The sequence below is a fragment of the Anarrhichthys ocellatus genome, unplaced genomic scaffold (genome assembly GCF_004355925.1).
Source record: "Anarrhichthys ocellatus isolate YVR2014 unplaced genomic scaffold, GSC_Weel_1.0 scaffold88, whole genome shotgun sequence".
Taxonomy (NCBI): domain Eukaryota; kingdom Metazoa; phylum Chordata; class Actinopteri; order Perciformes; family Anarhichadidae; genus Anarrhichthys; species Anarrhichthys ocellatus.
Genome location: NW_022280118.1, coordinates 1,249,600 through 1,269,823, shown reverse-complemented (window position 1 = coordinate 1,269,823; position 20,224 = coordinate 1,249,600). Strand labels below are relative to the sequence as shown.

The window sequence follows — 20,224 nt, the reverse complement described above, 5'->3', positions numbered from 1 at the left end:
TCCACCATAAAGAGCGCAAAAAGAGCTCCACAATGATATATTACATGAATAACAACGACAGCATTTCTTATTAAAATAAAACCCAACTTTGTGCAGTTTGTTTCTGACGCAATGTTCAGACCTTTGCTTTGGATTGTGGTATTGGGGCAGTTGTTCACCAGGTTTCCCCATTATTATATATTTTCCCACTCTTACCCTATTATATATGTTACAACTGATGAGACAGTAACTTATATAACTAGGCGTTACAATTAGGCCACAGTGTACTCTATTAATTGATTTGTTTATTTAATTCTCTTTTACACTAACATAATTATGACCCATCTAGTCTTTGACACAAAGACCCTTGACTCCAGAAAAAAAAAGTCTCCATAAAGTGCGTCCGGTCTGTATCGTACGTCTGCGTCCCCACGTACCTGACCACCACATCGAACTCATCGATCTTCTGTCCCAGAGACCTGTTGGCCAGGATTCCTCCGTTCCCCACGACGATGCAAGTCTTGCATTTCATGCTGTAACACAGAGAGGTGCTACTTTACTCCAGTCATTTACCCCATACTTTTTTTTCAAGACACTAACAGGTGTGTGTTGAAACAAATATGTTTGCCTCACTGACTAAACATGAATAAAATGAATGAATCCTTAACTGGTGGCCTTCTTAAACTCAGTTACTGAAGATGATCCTGCTCTTTTACACCATCAATAAACTGTCCTGACTGATATTTAGCAAAGTATTGTTGGATAATTATTCCGATTGGTGCATTTCAGTATAAACCTGAAAACACATTCTTTTGTGTCGGCGATGTTGTTTTTGCCAGGAAATTTAAAAAATAAAAAATAAAACAAACCACCTGCTGGAACGAAATTCAACCAACTCTTTACATTCATTCATTCTTCATTGCAGCCGCTGATATTTTAATATAGACAACTAAGATTTCTGAGGATTATTAATGCCACAGCTCTTTAGTCAGTATTTATACTCAAGTAAATGACTGTCTTAGGCATTAACAGTTAACAATGTGTCACACTTTTATGATATTATGATCATAATATTATGTTGTAGTCTCAGTACAGCATGTGTGCAGTGTTCAGTCTGCGCTGCTTAATTCTGGGTGGAAAAATAAACACATTCCTAATTGTTTTAGCTGGCTGATGAAACAGGGTCGGTTCGCAGTGTCCGCCAGACTGATGAGCTCCATATAAAGACAAAAAACAAAGTGGAGTCAAACAACGCTGTTACTTAAGCAACTGATCTGGGATCCGGTCATGAATGTTGGACATTCAGGGCACATGGACAGAGAGTTAGTTTGGAATCTATAACACATGGTTTAGTCAAATATATGGAGAGGAAGCAGCAGATTTAGAGGAGCTACCGCTGAAGAAGAGAGGATTTTTGATTTCCACCTCAGGCATTTTAAGTCCAAGAGGGTCAAATGAAGAACTACATTTGAAACCATTTTGGTAAAATGCAGTGGAGTTCATGCTTTCTCAAAAAAGGGCAGTTTTTTGAAAACAATATGAGCTTCAGTAAGCTGATGGTTGGCAAAGGAGTTAGTTCAGGTTATACATAAACACACAGTAGGAGATGAAAGAGATTCAAGTGTCTGTGTCTTTTAAATTTGTTTAATGTATTGTTTAATGGAGATTCAACCTTTTTACCCATTAATGAAATGAATATAGTTATGAATAAAGTTATTTTTAAGCTGTCTGTTTTGCTGTATGTTTTGTATTTATTGGCGTTTGTATTTTTCTTGTACACTCGTGTCTTAAAAGATGATGACTGTGTAGTTTTCTATACTTTATAATTTAAGGGTGAATTTAAGTCGAGATGAAATAAAAACTTTTTTTTTTAAACTCCTTTGGATCACACCCATGGTCATATTGTGCACCTATTTAACAAGAAATGCAAAGAAAATGTTTTATTTTGAAATACAAATCCAATCATCTCTTTTCCTTTATAACAACATATGTTGCATGCTTATGTAAGCTAGTACCGACCAATTTTAACCAATAACATCATGACACACATCCATCAATAATTCTGCTGCTTTTAGCGGCAAAAGCTGTGTTTGTACTCGCGCTTGGCGCTGTAGTGTGAGCCTCCGCAGACGCCGTGCCAGCTTCGAGCATGAACGGAGGCGTTTATGTTCAGCGTGCTGGTCATTGCATTATTCTCCAAAACTCCAGAGGGCAGAAAAAAACAAAATGAACTGTGAAGAATCAAAAAGACTTTAAGTGTAACCGGCAAAACGGCATAAACCAACGTCCACCACTATGACGAAGAGGGATTGTAATTATCTGTAAACTCATATCTCATATTCATGGACTACTTTATTACCTTTATACAAGAACTGTAAAGAAAGATGTCAAGTATTGCATGCATTATAAAGAAACAAAGTTTGAATATCCTGTAAACTATTTGATTTGGCTGCAAAATATTTACTGAAATGTCGATTTTTAAGACCTCCTGTTTCTGAAGCATCTAAAAAGAAATTGGCCTTCTTTGTATAATCCCCAGTCATGTAAACAGTGCTTTTATCAGTGAACTATTAGTGATAGTCACATCTGAAAAGGTCTGATTGCACGAGGTAGTCCTCCGGCTACATTCTAAGCCCGCCCACTTTTTAGCACGGCAATCAAATGCAAAGGATTTGATTTAAATCCCTCTTGTAAACTGTACACCATTCAAATATTCGGTTTGATTTTGGAATACAACACAGTACAGAAGTGTCATTGATGAACTAAAATAGTGGAAACACCCTCAGACACGGCCCTGATGAAAACAAATACATTTGGTGAATAAAGCGATTTTTAATGGACTGGTCTTAAAGCTCCTGAATGTGTGTGCACTCTCAAATGTTATACACTGACTTTCCGAAGGGAAAATTGTGATGACTGCACTAAGTGGATCAGAGCATGACGGGACAACGGGCGCCGACTCACCTGTCGAGTTCTTCCCCAAGGCCATAGCTCTTAGTAGCAAACAGGAGAATATCTATGATCTTCTCTGCAGGTTAAAGAGAGAGAGAGAGAGAGAGAGAGAGAGAGAGAGAGAGAGAGAGAGAGAGAGACAGAAGCAGACAGAGAAAACAAGTGAGATGACGAAGAAAGATAAATAATTCTCCCCCTCCACACTCCATCCAGCGACGATGCCCTCATCTCCTGCACACACGTTGGATGTGATAAATGAGTTAGGGCTGGGAGCCAGCGGCTGGGTGGGCCGACACTTCTTCATGTCACAATGTTATACAAGCGTTACAGATGGGTGGCTGAGCAAGGTGGGAGCCCATAGACAGTCCACTAGGTCCTTGGAGGGAGCGATGCATATAGTGTGAGACACTGGGCAGAATGGGAGGGCTTTGAAGAGAAAGGGAGAAGCCTTTTTATACAACACATTCCTCTGCCTGATGAGAGGCAACCTGCAGAGAGCCATGACAGCATGAAGCACGGTGCTCCAAAATAAAATCTGATCATCTGCTCTACAGCAGGGAAGTGAGTCCTGAATGGCAATTTGTTATTAGGCACGCTCCAATAGCTCCTCTATACACTGACTTGTGTTGTTGCTCGAGACGCAAAGCCAGCCGACAAGCTCAAGAAGTTCAGTAAAAATAAATAATGCCACTTTTATGGAAATGCACCTTTTTTTTGCTTCTTTCTGAGAGATAGATGAGAAGATGGATATCAATCGCAGATCTTTGTGTAAAGCAAGGATCAGCACAAAGTGAGCCTAGCTTAGCATAGAGACTGGAAGCAGGGGGAAACAGCTAGCCTGGCTCCGTCCAAAGTTCGACAACACTAAAAGGTCTAAACCTAATATGTAGTGGTGGCATGAAAACCTTAAGGGGTGGCAGAAATCCGAAAAATGCAGATTTAATTCAAAACAAACACATTTAGCAATATTTCTTTTGAAAACTCCACAAATTAAGATATTCTAACCAAAAACATACCATTATTTTGGTAAAGCATTAAAATAAAACCAAAAGGTGCCATTAGAAATCAATGAAAGTGTTTATTCCCAACAAGGCCTATCCAAACATTTTCAAGCAACGTCTTTTTTCATTCAACACAAAGCCAAAATTGTGGCCAGAACACATCATTAAATTCTATGTGTTGATTTAGGTTTTTTCGAAAACAATTTAATTAATGAATGGGTAAAATTTGACATGCTCAGGTACTACGAGGTGCTTTGAATTGAACTGCCAATGCTGTTTTGTGTGGGGTTCTTTTTTTGTGCGGGGATAGGAGTGCTTTTAGTGCCTTTTAAACATGCTGCTTCTGTATGTTGCACTGATGACTGATCTAAAATCAGTACGTTTGTCTGCAGATTGAACAGTTTCAAAGGTGTTGGTAGCTGCAGGCACCCAGGAGACACTCTTTGGCTCTTGTAAATTTTTACAAGAGTTGTGTGAATTACCTACAACTGTAAAGACAAGAAAGTGTAATCATACCTTGTGATTTTACCCCAAACGGGGGGGAATAATCGCCGATCTTGGAGAATCGTTTGTAGTTTGGGTCAAGGAACATGGGGGCCAGTTTGCTAAATCTGTTGATATAAAAGAAAACATGTTACAACAAGTATGAATGAAGAAGTGGTATTTGTCGATGCAGTATCTGTCCAAGACCCGTACGGCCTTGACGTGTGCGGGTGCACCGATTCGTGGCAGAATGCTTAAGAGGATTTAGAGTATCGTGTTTCCAGCTAATCCACAGAATTCCCCTTCACCAAATCAGACTCACTGCTCACTGACTGGGAAGGAGGCGAGTATGGCCCATTCACCTCCCCATCGAGACTTAAAGTGAGGTGAATAAGCAATGCTTGCCTACTTCCGACCACCAGGATAGTCTGGGGACTGATCCAGTACCCAGCACCGGAGGTAACACTGTGATTGCTATGAGACTAAAAAATCTTCCACCCTGATGTTGATGGATGATGGTTGTAGACCATTTACAACCATAGACGATATATAAGAGTCGCTGTGATGTCACCCATTGGTTTGTGGAGTGCTGTTTTGAAGCTTGGCATTTTGGCTGTCGCCATCTTAGATTTTGGCCGTAGCCTACTTGTTATTTGTTAACCAGTGAACAGAAGTGACCATATTTGCACTGCAGCGAGACGTACAGATGGCGTATACGCTCTGGTAACAACCTTATCAATCACAAGGTAGCCTCGCCCTCAAGCATAACAATCCAATTTGACTCTAAATGGGCCATAGTTTACTAAATGAGCATCATGCTGTATTGAAGAAGACTCAAAACTAGAGATTGAGACCTTAAACTCATGTTTACATTGTTTACTGAGGTAATAAATCAAGAGAGTCATTTTCTCATAGACTTCTATACAACCAGATTTATTTATATAACCAGAGTCGCCCCCTGATGGCCATTGGAGAAACTGCAAGTTTAAAGCAATTTTGCATTGTCTTTGTTTGATAACAAAGACAATGCAACGTCTCTCTGTATGAATCAGAGCAGCAACAAGGATTCTGCTGGAGCACTAATTCCCCCTTAACAAACATATTAGAGTTGAACATTAAATCTTACGTTGATCAATATTACTAAAAGGAAGAGGTTGGGGTGGTGGAAGAAAATTCAGCGGCAAACCCTGATGTGCACATAGCCTCTTGTACAGCCAGATACAGACTTTTGAGGCTGATACTGATATTCATATTTGTGAGTATAAAACAAATCTGAGAATGCCGATTGTCTTTTTTTATCATTACTTTTTTTTTAACATATTCAAAACAATCTTGTACTGTGCAGCAATTTTTACTCGAATTTGTACAGCGATGTCTTGTTAATCATCAGCCAACACATGCACTGATACGAAATATCAGCCTATATACCAAAGATAAATGTGGCTAGCTGTAACCAAAAGTGTATAAAATCCCCCCTTGGTTTTAACGTTTAGTGGCTTATCGTAAGTATAAATGAGGTCACACAGACCAAAACAAATGGTGGGATCTGGTGGTCCCTGGCAGAATGGTCAGTCAAGTGTTTGTGGGCCAACAATAGTTCTAAAAGCAAGCAATTTTTGTCTGAAGTTGTTAAGTATTCAGTATTATTGTTGTGTGATATATCTATAAAATCTGCAACAGGGATACATTATAAACTATTATTCTTTTTAAGGATGTGTACAGAAACAGTAATAATAAGGCTACGTGACAAGATAATAAGATTTAATAAGATGATAATTGACTCTACATGAACATAGCCCAACTGGCTGGTTACCACCTTTCTGTCCATCTCTAATGAAGGTGTGTTCAACATTGCATGTAAAAGAAAAATTACACAGTTAAGTGTATTCTATTAGTTTGTTGCTCCACAGCATTAACCATGCTATGCTCTATTTAATCTTTACATCTGTCTCCACTTTGGGGAATTAGGCTTTAACAGTCGAGCTTCGTGTTGAAGCACAACTGGACATGTATGTACTGTACGTACGGTGTGTCCGTTTGAGTGCATTTTGTCAAGATCCTGGCTGAGAGGTAACAAAAGAAACATGAATTTATAATACAAAAAAAAATGTACCACGATGCCATTGAGTGTCCTCAGGCTTCCACATCCCTTGTGACAAAATTCTTTAATTTACAATCTAAGTGATATAAAATATAGCAGAAAAATAGTGGAAAAGGTCAGTAAATAATAAAAAGAAATAAAGTAACTACAAACTTACAATTTAGGGTGAAAGGGTCTCCTTAATACTTAAAAATGACAAAAACTCCAGTTAACCATGTTGCTTTGAAAGGTTGTACAACAAATACATTTGGCTTTAATTGCTAAAATAATTAGTGTCCAATTTTGAAAAATTAAGCATCCAAAGGGCAACGTGTGCATAAACCTTTGCTGTGGAAGAAGTGAAACAGACGGAAAAGTGTTTCTTTACCCGAGTCAACCCCTGCAGCTTTGGAAGCTCCTTTCCTTCATGTGTAATATCACATAATGAACTGCAAATGAGCTCTGATTTTGGAAACACAAAACAGCTGCTAATCAGTCAATGTTGGAAGAAACCTGAAAACACTTCAACACGGTGAATAAATGCTAATGATGCATCTTGCCTTTCTGTCTCCATACTACGCTAGGATAGGATAAGCTAAGATAAGCTAACATAGGATAAGATAAGATGAGATAAGATACTGGTGGGTGCAGCAGCACAATGACAAAAATAGTACAATTAAATAAAGAAAGAAATAATAAGTGGTATGAAAAACAAAAATAAGATTAAAACACTGTTGACGTGTCTGATGGTGTATGTAATGTATCTTTCCAGCTTGAACATCTTGCTATAAAGGCCGTGGATTCAGTCCCCATGAATCAGGAAGGACTGACTTTATTTCTCCAAATAAATGAAATTTAAGATGTACACCAACACCAAAAATCTGGCCTTGTGATCTGAAATTGGTCAAGGTGCAAAGCGTAAGTCACAAAAGAATGGAAACACTAAACCTTCTTAAAAATCAGCAAAATATATAACTATGATTATCAGGGTTTATTAAAAATGTGTATTTAGAAAATTCAAGTTGCATTCACGCTTTGCTCAAATTCAAGTTTTGTGTGAAATCATTTTCACCATTTTCCACAGGTTGAGAGGTCTACTGTCACTGCCAGTGCAGTCTACAAGCATTCCACTTAATACTGGCGCTAACTGATGTGCTTTAGTATTCCACTGAATCATTTGGTAACACATATCATTAATCAAATTGTTTATCTTATTGTTGGTGACGGGTTCTACATTAGTTCAAATAAAAATTATTTCAGAGTCGGTTTCTCTATCACCGACAGGCAACACAGAGCAGCACCGTGCATCAGCAGCACCGTGAGACAGCTGAGCCGGTATTTGCATAAACCCGGTAAAGCCAGCCACCTATTGGATTTGGATGCGCGTCTATACTGTATGTGTTGTTACAGTACCGGTACTTTGAGCGGCCAAAAACGACAAAGGAAGACTTAATTAAAGCAATCATTTGTAACATTTTAAATATCAAATGAAACCGTCAGCGAAGAAGTCCCAGTTTGATAAAACAGATGTGCGATGGATTTCTGCTCAAAATGTTCCTGACTATGACCACCAATTTACGCATTAACGATGCCCTTATTTTTAAACACACATAGATAAATAAATACATGCTTTTCTTCAGATGTTTGCAAACATTTTCGCTGGAGTCATGTTCACAATGACCCCGTAAAATTTCAAGACATTTACTGTTGTTTTTGAGAAAATTAAAGGGACAGTTGAGTTAAATGACATTATAACATTCATAATAAAATGAGTCCTCTTCAGAATGACCCTTACTATGACAATGTCAAATTTAAATATATTTTAATGTCAAGTTTTTTTTTCATAGAAACATTAAAGGGATAATCACCTTAAATTACATTGTAACACATCGAAAATGTCCTCATGTTTAACAGTGATATATTCGAATTTCAGAGCATTAATATAGCAGCAAACAGCTATTATCTATGTAAAGATATAGTGGAGGAGAGAATGAAGTCACTGTGTGTTGTAATCTGAGCTTCTCTGTGCTTTGCTTACGTAACCGGTCCACTGCTAGCACCGTTAGCTGCTGGCCGCCGGCTCAGACATCTCCATGTTGAGAGCTGTGTTGAGAGCTGTGTTGAGGCAATCCAATCCCTCAATCATAGATATGCTTCATGTAAAATCAGACATAATGTTACTTTCTCACTCCAGGGTGAGGTTTGGTTTGATTAGTCACGTCAGCAAATTCTACCAACTTGTTGTCACCTACTACGGGTTCTGAAAGTAACTATTAATGTCATAGCCAGTTAACATGTTTCACAATTAATTAACTGTGTGTATGTCATCAGATTATTGGAAATGGCAGGCTAATAATGAGCAAGAGGCTAACCGCTAGCTGTGCATTCCAATACCCATACGACTATACTATTTAAGATTTAGAGTGTCCCGATACATAGTATGTCAAATGGAGGATGTTCTACAACACCCAGTCGCATTTTGCTGTATGCAAGCCGGCATGCTTTTCTGGCTATTCTGACCCACAATCCTTTGCGCAGTAGAGATAAGAGCAATTGGGTCAAAGTTTAAGGTGCCATGTCATGAGGAAGGTTATGTCCGAAGGCGAATGGGTCGTCCTTCGATTAAAGGATCGGCGGTTCGATCCCCAGCTCCGCTAGTCGCATGTCGATGTGTCCTTGGGCAAGACACTTAACCCAAAAATTGCTCCCGTAGCTGTGCCTACGGTGTGTGAATGTGTGTGAATGATTAGATCCTGATGGTGACACCTTGTATGGTATCCCTGTCATCAGTGTATGAATGTGTGTGAATGATGACATGTAGTGTTAAAGAGCTTTGAGTGGTCAGAAGACTAGAAAAGAGAAATACGTAATACGTAATAAGTACAGTCCATTTACCATGTCCAAATTAAATGCATACTACATGCATACTACTTGCAACAGTATGCACTTAGTAAGGGCAGCTGCAGCATGTACTAAAAGTAAAAAGTATGCTTTGTTCAATTTCAGCCGTGTGCATCCCTTTTTAAAGTCCCCTGGAAACAGTTTCCATTGTCGTGTGAGCTACTTGCAGCACATTTCTGTATTTGCAGCAGTTTCACGTCAGAAAGATCCATCCAGCTTCATCCTCCTGTGTTATTTTAACATGTTTCAATCTGGACTCTGGGAGCACACTTCATTAACGCCGCTGTCTGAAGGCCCTGGTGGGTTTGAGGGTTGCGTGTCTCCAGTGCTCACAGAGTAAGTGGGTATGTGAACTGGCCCGAAGGTTTTCTCACGCACTGGGACAACGGCAGAGCAGAAGAGGACAAAAATACATGTGCACCACACATTGGCCCAGTCAGACCACTGCGTTCACATTCATTTTACACATAGTGCTGAAAACATGTGCAGGTGAAGGGTTTTAACGGGGTGGGGACTTCGGTCTTTAATAATGCAGAGGCAGAAATGGGATCTTTACTCTACCAAACCACTCTGAGCTCAGAGAGCTTTCTGTAAAATAGGACTGTTTGATGGAGAGTACTGATGCAGGCCAGTTTCTAGGCATGCAGTAGGTGAATTACAATAGTATGTTTTTTTGTTAGAAAGTTAAACAGCTTATACTGTAATTCCCTCTTTAATATCTATTTATATTGCTCTGAAAACATCTCCGACAAACAACTGGATTTATTCCAAAACTTAATATACATGATGACATTTGAACACATCATAATAACGTTAAAATTTACTTTCAGCCAGTACTATTTTTTTGCTGAATAGCAAAAATATTTGCTTGCTTTAATATTTGCTGAATAGCCTGAAAGCGTCACAATGTAAATCATTTGGGATGCTGCTTACCAGCTGCTAACAGCTAACGTTAACTAGCACTCCTTTAACATTTTTATGATTTTAAACTTATTAAGCGTCTGGGAAAACGAGGAGTGGCAAAGGCCACCTAATTCATGTTTTACTGTCAACGCATTTTTAAAAAGAATATTACAGCATTTATAACTTTTTAGCCCTCAAAACTATAAATAGAGCCACAGCATGGTGGGCAAAAACAAACTGCAGTAGAATATAAAACTCTTTTATAAAAATGCAACAACAGGCAGTCTCATTTTGTGACCTTGTCTTACACTGTGTACATCATGCATTTGAGGGGACATTTGTAAAGACTAGATAAGTTAACAAACTAAGTAGTGATCATGTTCTAGGAGAACCCAAGCACCAACATTACCACAAGCATGTGATGGACCAGTGATTGCACAAGCGATAACACCAGGGTCACACTGATCATGTCGTATCTAACAACCTATGTTTGATGGCTTGTGCATATTCTTACTTTGGATAAACGGCCGTCATCTTGGCAGCTGCAAAACCAGGCTTACAGGCTCCCTCGCTTAGATTGCCGTACTTGTACATCAGCTCCAGCGGCCTGTGGACATAGGGGGATCGAGTCAAGTGATGGTCGAATATTCACACACAAATTATACACACGGCACATGTTACACAGAAATGTAAATAACAGTAGGGACAATTCAACAGTGCTGGCCCATGCACTTCGTGCCACCATTGATACGGTGCCTGAAAACAAGCAGTTTATATATAAATATAAGGTTTAAATATAGTATATAAATGGTAAAATGTATACTTACAGACTAACACCATCCAGCTTCACAAGGAACCCCTGTTGGTCATACACTAGACAAAGAGAAGTGAAGAAAATATGATTTAGGATATTATAGTTATTTGTATGACCTTGAAGTCATTCAACACATCTGTTAACTCAGTCCAGTCTGTGGTCATCTGTAGTGGGAGAATGACAGACTTCCTATTCTATTCTCCACTTGCACTCAACTACACTGCACTCATTGGTTTAGTTAACATGGCGAACTCTCCAAACAAATGTGCAATGGAGGCCAAGTCAGTAGGGCGAAAGGTGTGGGGAAACTGATTGAGATGAGCTTCTCTGTCAATAGAAGAAAAGGAGGACCAAAACCCCACTTTGCACTACACTTGAATGGGGAGACCTGTTTCATGAGCATATGCAATCAGAAAGGGGAGGGTTGAGGGTAATCAGTGGTCAGACCAGGCGGTAACCTCCGGATCTGAAGAGTTAAGCCAATATGGGTATATATGGTGGTATATATTATATATGGGTACATAATATATGAGTCTTAAACTTGCATCCTCTCTAATGTCCATCAGGGGGCGACTCCTCTGATTGTATAAAAGTCTATGAGAAAATGACTTGACTTCTCTCTTGATTTATTACCTCAGTAAACATTGTAAACATGAGTTTATGGTCTCAATCTCTAGTTTCAAGTCTTCTTCAATACAGCATGATGTTCATTTAGTAAATGATGGTCCATTTAGAGTCAAACAGACCATAAAGCAGAGTATGCTTTAGGGCGGGGTTTGAAATCGGAGAAGGCAATCATTACAGTCATTTAGCATCCAAAGAGTTTGTGGGTGAGTCTCTGTTTGCGTGGACAACCTTGGAAAACCAAATAGCCTCGGCTACACCCGGTGTTACATTAACAAAATGAATGGAGCTGAAGTTTTGGCGAACATATTACTCTGCTAGGTATGCTGACGGTAACGGCATGCAAGACAAGTACGTCTATGTGAGTTGCCCTTAGTGTAGGCTGTAAAAACACAATATCAAATTGCTTATTGTGCAGTCAATGAATTAACTTTTTTTTTTGCAAAAGTGGCAGACCTGAATCAAATGTACAGTTCCATTACATTTGGTGTCAAATGTCCTTAGCAAGGTCCTATTTGTTATTCCAAACAATTGCAAATGATTCAAAAATATCCTAACTTGATAGTAAGTATTATGTTTTGTAATGTTTAGTACGAAACAATCTGTCTTCTCAATTCTACAGCCATGTGTATGCAGACGCACGTGACCTTTCAAATATCGCGTAGCAACGTTTAGCCTAAACCTTCCATATACTCGCATAATTTCTTTATAGGGACACTTTTACAGACAAGAAATGTGAAAATAGTTATAATTTGTTTTGGTTACGGAAGAAAACAAACTCTTTCTCTGAAAAAGAAATTGTGTTTCTCATTTCATCAAAAGTCCTGCAGCCCTGACACTAATAGCTGCTTTTGGGAAGAAGTACCGACGGCAGATACTGATGAACTTTGTAAAGCTTGTGCCACTAAGGTAGAGATCAGGATGTGATGCTTTTGGTGGATGTGATACATGGCCTTCGCAAAAGGGACACCGCCAAAAAACTCTAATCTGAACACTGAATGTGTGCATAGGTGAAAGCTAAATATGGACAATTCAAAATTCAATGAGCCCATTGACAGCTGTGTCCCTGGTTAGAGAAGCTATTGATCAGCTAGCCTACCTAGCTACATTCATGATAAACGGCAACTGAAAAATGCAACACACACAGGTACACCTTTGAATTTGAATTTGCTCTGCTTTGAATGATTCTGTTTGTTATTACAATGCTACTACCAATAGAGGTTACATCTTTTCATGTAAAAGATATTTATAAATCTTATTGTACTTTCTCTGCCTTAAATAAACCCAGAGTGAAATAAAGAACTTGTTGTTTTCTATGGGGTTGTTGAAGTTCTTAGGTGTACGTGATGAATGATGCACGTCTCATTCCTCTTTACATTCGCTTTCTTGTCGGGTGGTGAAGCTGCTCTGTAGTGTTTTCAGTTCTGGTCGTTAGGGCTCAACCTAATCAAACCGTACAGTTCACTGTGGCATTCCTCTGTTTCCATTGCAATGTGCACTATGATTGTGTATTGCCATAGCAACCGATTGGTTTTTTTGTCTGCAATATTTCTGTAGTCTCCTCGATTTCATTTGCATCTAATAGAAACGTCCGCACCATCCTGGCATGTGGTTTTGAGTGAGAAAAGTCAGAATAAACTGATTTTTGGAATCATTTCCACAATATAATTTCATAAACTGGATATGATCATATTGTCATGATGCCATGGAGGTACGGACCTTGCTCTGAGTAAATGCTACACGAACAACTGGAGCTCAGCAAAAACAGGATTTTCAGTGGCTGTTAAGTTCTTTAAGAACTTTGGGAAATGCAGTCTCTTCTGCAATGGCCAACAACTCCCCCTTCATTTGAATAAGGAAAGGGTCTCATTTACGTTTGTCGAGCACAGTATTCAGTTTCTCTGACCCTGAACTTTCTGCCTAATTTGACTCTTTTCCAGTCATATTCATTGATAAATATGTTTGCTAATATCAGCTTTAACTTACTCGCCGTATTATATATGTTACACTATATTTTGTGAACAATTTATACATGTGCACATTTATAACAGTGGCCCATGTCTGCATGGTATTAAGGAACTCCTCAGAAATTCATGAAACTCAGATTGATGATGGATGTTCCATCTTTGAAAGAGGTATGGCACCTTTCAAATCAGATCGAGGACTAGCCACTGCTTCACTGTTGGATATTATATACAAGCCATAACATCTACGGCTGGTTGGAAAAGATGCATCTACAGCTGAATTGTCGGCTCATGCTTTTTTCTGGCTAACAAAAGTTTACAGACTGGGGAAAAGCTTAAGTTCACTGAATAACTAATAGTTTGGCTCTACTTTTCTAATGGAGCCCTTCTGTGAACTTTGAGTGAAGGCCTTCACCACTAGCCAGCAGTGCACAGACATCCAATTTAATGAAAATAAAAATGTAAATTCTTAATTAAGTGTATTTTCAGAGAACTTGAGTTGCAAGTAACGGACTGAAAAGAAAAAGATGTTTACTTATGGAAGAAAAGCAACAATAAAATTGAAATAAGTTGGTTCATTTCCCAGATTTTAGTAAAGGATGGATGTCTGTTGCTTTTCTTCTTTGAAACAGTATAACAGTGCAAACTGAAGCCTCTGATGAAACATCCTGTCTCTAAGTAAACCGACTGGCTCCCCCATCTGGTAGAAAAAGACATCATGTTGATGACACCACCAACACTACCAGGGCTGCAACCAACAATTTTCATTCAGTTATTGATTTATTTTTATGATACATTTTGTGGCAAAAGTGTTTTAGAAGAATTGCGACAGATTGGGTGGATTTGGGAGCGCAAAGAGGAAACATCTGCCATCCACAACACCAAAATGATGAATACTTCAGCAAATGTTTGGTCAGGGTCTCGATTAATGCTAATGTTGCAATAAAGGATGTAAAGCCGTGTTCTCAATCCAAAAAAAAAGGACTGAGGGCCAGGCAATGTACATTATGACTCTCTCACCGACCTAATTCTAGTCACATAGATATGTTTGATGAATTCATTTCTCACTTCCCCTTTAGAACAACACAGAATCTAACTCTACAGTCATAAATACACAGTCAGAGTCTGCTGAGTTCTTAAGGAGGCATTGTTTCACCAGCAGAAGTTATGGTGCTGTCACACAGTCCGTACCCCCCATTGTTCATTGTTGTCAATGTAAACGGAAGATGACGTAGACGGAATGCAGGAGATGATTTTACTGTATGTACGTTCACTTAACTAAGCACCTCTTGAACAACAGCCAACAGACAGATCTATGGAGAGAAACCGTACCGGAGACAGGGACCATACCTTACAGCGCAATAAAAAAACACTCACAATAACTTGATGGTGGTGGATTTCCATTATCTGTATAATCTTGAATATTCTCACATGAGTGACTGGAAAAAGTCTTCTTCAATACAGCATGATGTTCATTTAGTAAATTATGGTCCATTTAGAGTCAAATAGACCATAAAGCAGAGTATGATTTAGGGCAGGCTACCTTGTGATTGTCAGTTTGCTACCGCTAACAGAGCTTTCCACTTCACTCCTCCGCAGTCCAACTATGGTAACTTCTGTTCACTGGTCAGAAAAATCCAAGATGGCGACGGACAAAATGCCACACTTGAGGCCTCAAAACGTCCACTTCATATATACAGTCTGTGGCCATAATCCATGATTTATTGTTCGGAATCTTGTTCAAAAGTTTATCTGATAAGATAATGTTTATTAACCGTTACTGATATAAAGTGTGATGACAATGGTGATATTGCTTTGAAGTGATATTGCCCAGCCCTACTGTGGTTATTAGATTTGTTCTATGCTCCTTTTTCACTTGATGTTTCTTTGTCGTTTGATGCCCGTGTGACTTGTGTCACACTTCAGGTGCAGCTGCCACTTATTAATGAAATAAACAAATAAAGGTTATACTTTATATGACATTATCTTATCAGAGAAATACTCACATGAATCATGGCCCCAGCCTCGTAAACTGATCCTCCCTGAGTAGTAGAGGAATCCCAGGGCCAGCATGGAGCACAGGCCCAGGAAGAATTGGCGACTGGGTTTCATTCTCATCTCCAGCTAGCATGCATGGCCCGTCCCACACCGGTGCCTGTTTGTGGAGGAAATAATCGTGTTAGTCCTGTGCTCATACACGGCTTTTTGTTACTTAATACAATCCCCCATGGACGCTGACTGCCTGAGACTCTGCCCCAGTCAGCAGAAGTGTCAAATTCATCCCATGTCTTCCTGTGGAGGATACTTCATTTGTAGCAATCCAGCCAGGGAGATTGTGCGGAGGCTTCGTCACGACGGGTCCACTCGGGTCCTAGTAACTGTATGCACCACTGAAGCGTGATGTGAACTGAAATGAAAGATGCCTTAAGGCCCAATGGGCTTGATACGGTTGACATCGCATCCGATACCGTGCCTCCTGATCATTTTCATGCTGAACAATGGCTCTTCTCTTATTTGATCTGAAAAGGAATGGACACTCCCACATACTCTGTCTATTAATAAATGGAGATCATCCATCCATAATGTATTGGTCCTGGAAGTGTCCACTGCATCTGTAAACAGTGCTAAAAGAGACATGCTAGGAATCCTCTATGTAAAATATGATTGTTGATGTATATTTAGATAGTAGCTTAGTGTAAAATTATGATATGCCACCTTAATTTGTATGTGAGTCAGTGAATTTGTATATCTGTATGTGTAAGCCATTTTGTGAGGATAGCATGGAAAGTTGATTCAAATGTTGGTAACAAGATGCCTTGAGGCAACTCCTGCATGGTCACCTTATCTTTTGGCTCTGTTTCGTACAGGAGACCCGAGTCATAAATAACTCTAAATATCACTAAATAAAAGTGTGTTGCACACGATGCACAGAACATGGGAGAAATGCAAGGCCAATAGGGGCCCACAGTGCATATTTTCCCCATGCATGTTAAGGGAGGACTTTTTTGCAGCATGTTTTGCAAATATAAAACTACTGGTATCATCCTTCAACTCTGGAGCTCCTCTACTTTGTGCCAGTTCAGTTATAGCCAAGGTAGAACTGTGACTAAATTGTAATAATGAGTAATATTTTGTTATTTACCACTTCCCTGACTCAATTCCCCTTTTCTTATTATTCATACACACTCCATCTGCACTAAAAAGCAATAAAGAAATAAAAATATATAATCATATACAGTATAGAGGGATTTACTAGCAATCGTATTATCATTTATATTCATTAGTTGATTTCAATTTTTACCAAATTGCTTCATCTTTTACTATCCAGTAGTGTTATACAAAGTTTATTATTTTATTCTACTGGAGATGCAACATGTGACACTGTGAGTCTAATTACAGAAACAGTGTGTGTAGTATTTAGAGTAGGCTTACTCTGTCTCACACACACACACGTCACCACACCGTTTTGCTTTCTTTAACATTTTTTAACATAAAGATTTAACGTTTCTTTATGTTTTTTCACAGTTTGTTTCTCATTGAATTTGACTTTAGAAAAACGGCAACTCAATATGCTTGGAGGCCAATTTGGTTCCACGCGAGGAGATTTATCTGCGTCCGATTTTCACGATATTTGTCGTGTAACTGTTGTGATATTTAATATTGGCAAATATAGACACAGTGAGGAAAACTTAGTAGGAATAAGGACAGCAGTGGTGAGTCAGTAGGGGGAACCAGCTTAACCACTAACGTTAGGTCACTTCATCACATTTACACTGGACGTTAAATGGAGTATTGTGAAGTGACGGGGTTTCCATATTGGAAAACAACTGACAGTGAACGCAACATTAGAGAAACGGTGTCAATTCTGACGCTAACACCAAAAAAATTAAGCACGGTGATGTTATTGCAGCAAACAGCTAAGTTAGCGTTAACGCAGCTCAGAGACTATGTTCGGCTGTCGCCACAGTAATGGTCGCATTTTAGCTACGGTAATATAACGTTAGCTACGGTAATAAAGCTACGGTAATAACCACCGCTACTCCTCCGGCCGGCTGGCCGGCTGGCGGTGGGAGATGAAGAAAAACGCGCTGCCTTTTAATACACGACATGAATATGACAACATGGACTGTCAGGGGAAATTAAATAAATGTAATAACGTTGTATCAAGTAGCCAGCAGGCACGACTAGCTGGTCTCGCTGGCGAGCAAGCCATCCGCAGACTCTTACCGGACGGAGACCGTTAGTTTTCAAGTTGACCTCGAAGCCGTCAGTGCCTCCTGCCGCCGCGTTGGCCACCGACTTACCGACGTGCATCGGTCAACACTGACATTAGCGTTACGTGAAAGCATCCCGGTAGTCTTAACTAGCTCCGCATTGTATCGACTCACTTAACGGGGCACACTCCGCTCCGTTCAGGCTGCGGGCTGCAGGTTGTTCAGTGGGGGACACCGGATATGTCCAGCCCAGCGGCACGGGGTCCGGCTGTGTACGGAGAGAGCGTGACGCCAAACTTCAATTAAAAAACCCGCTATTTAACGACGCCTAGTCCATCGGGAAATGTAACGTTACACACTTGGTAGAATGGGTTATAATATTTGATGTATTTTTAATCACTAGTAAGTGTGAAATTACATTTAGCAACTGTTTCACTCATTCCGCAGCCATTAAAGGGTGTATTTTAAGGGTTCAAACTTCAAGGATCATTAATTATCACTATACAACATAGGGGCGTTGCATAAATATTTAATATTCAATACCGTAGAGGGCGGCGGCACAGGGGACCGGTGTCAACTGTCGTTAAAAAAAAGTGATTTATTCATGTCATACTCCACTTCGTGACCTCTTTAGGTCCCAGGTTAGAAACACTTCATCTGTAATTTCGGAACCCAATGTTTTTCCTGCCTTACCAGTCACTTTATTATCAAAAAAGCTTTTATTTAACAGATAAGGCACATTTTTTGAAGTGGATGGTTGTAAGAAAATATTTCACTTCAAACTTATTATTTTTTTGGTTTATAATAATAAATATTTCTTTATCATTGTAAATACATTCTTTCTCTACATTTAATATTATCTTTGAATAACACGTATGAGCCAACAGGCTGCATGACACAATCATTTCACATGATTTAATAGAAAACTTTGAGGGATTGAAATGGAGAAATCAAAGACAAATCATTAGTTGAATCACAAATTAGAGATTTAAAGATGACATTTATCATTCCTACTATTCCTACTCAGCTACCTAGCTGGTTCCCCGCTGAATGGTAGCAACAGTAAACAATAGTAGTTGTAGACTGTGGGAAACCAATGATCAACTTAATATGTTGTTGGGTGGTTAACTCTTTTAAAATGCATATATAGTGTTTAATAAGCTGCGTAAAAGGTCATTTTTTCGCGGGTAATTAACTGTTAAATAAGAGTAGTGAAGTACAGCATTTTACTTTGATCAATATTATTATTATTATTATTAGTGGTAGTAGTAGTAGAAGTAGTAGTAGTAATAGTAGTATTAAAGACTCTGTTATCACTGTCAGCTGATGGAGATATTTACTGTCGAGCACATACAAATGCTGCTCCTTCTCATCTTGACTCAAACCAAGACTATAGTTTGCATCTGGTGCTTTAATCCTTGATTTTACTTCTTATTAAAGTTTCTTTTCAGTGTTTGTCACAGGATCCCAGTATCCTTCAGATGAGAGTTTTTCTTCTGAAACAAAGTGAGAACAAACTAGAGGGAGACAGCAGCAACATGTCTGCCAACGACGTGGTTGGAAACACCCAACATTCTTCAACACCCCCACCACCTGCGTCTCCTCCTGTTGTCCTCAGAGACTGAACGTTGGACTGGGTTGCTCCCATGATCCAACAAGGACCACAACAAGGTCCCTGTGCAGTGAGACAGGTGCTCATGGTCGGACTCAGGTAAGCTACTAAGGAGAGGTGAGTGATATGATGATAGTTTTATCAATACCTGCAGCAAAAAAGATACTGAGCAGAAAGGATTCCCCGATTCAATAATTAGTCGATCTGCAACTATTTTGATAATCAATTAATTTCATTTTTTGTCAGCAACAATGACCATAATTTACTTCCAGCTGAGCAAATACAAATATTAGGTCTGTTGGTTAGACCAAACAGGGAATTTGAAGATGTCAAATTGGGCTTTGGAAAATTGTGATGAGCCGTTTTTTGTACTATTAATTTTTTTATTTTACAGAAAAAAATAATAAATTAATAACTGCCTATTAGTCGTAACTCAGAAGCATTAATCCAAGAGTGATCAGTGCAGTGAAGCTGTCAAGTGATTGTCAAATTGTTTTACCAAGTTGTAGTGGATGTTTTTCTTTTTGGTTTGCATTGAAGCATCTTCATCTACATCTGGAGAGGTCACCCAGCAAGCCAAGCAGCTGTGTCTGACCACGGGCGAGGTGGAGGCCGTCCACTTCAAAGACAGGTGTGATGGAGACCGTCCACTTCAAAGACAGGTGTGATGGAGACCGTCCACCTCAAAGACAGGTGT

The 20,224-nt window shown here is 39.3% G+C and overlaps 1 protein-coding gene across 4 annotated transcripts in view; it reads right to left on the bottom strand.

Moving 5' to 3' along the window:
• The window catches only part of st3gal3a (ST3 beta-galactoside alpha-2,3-sialyltransferase 3a), a 36,118-nt gene extending 17,943 nt beyond the window's left edge, over positions 1-18,175 (bottom strand). For 3 of the 4 annotated variants that reach the window (XM_031875267.1, XM_031875268.1, XM_031875265.1), the window contains exons 1-7: positions 17,929-18,167; positions 15,708-15,856; positions 11,127-11,172; positions 10,814-10,906; positions 4,449-4,543; positions 2,944-3,007; positions 417-512 (exon numbers count right to left, since the gene is read on the bottom strand). In XM_031875267.1, the coding sequence (XP_031731127.1) occupies positions 417-512; positions 2,944-3,007; positions 4,449-4,543; positions 10,814-10,906; positions 11,127-11,172; positions 15,708-15,819 (506 nt within the window). In that variant the 5' untranslated portion in view covers positions 15,820-15,856; positions 17,929-18,167. Of the gene's footprint in view, positions 1-416; positions 513-2,943; positions 3,008-4,448; positions 4,544-10,813; positions 10,907-11,126; positions 11,173-15,707; positions 15,857-17,928 lie in introns of all 4 variants that reach the window. The other variant, XM_031875266.1, reaches the window with a different exon arrangement.
• Positions 18,176-20,224: the final 2,049 nt, after the last annotated feature.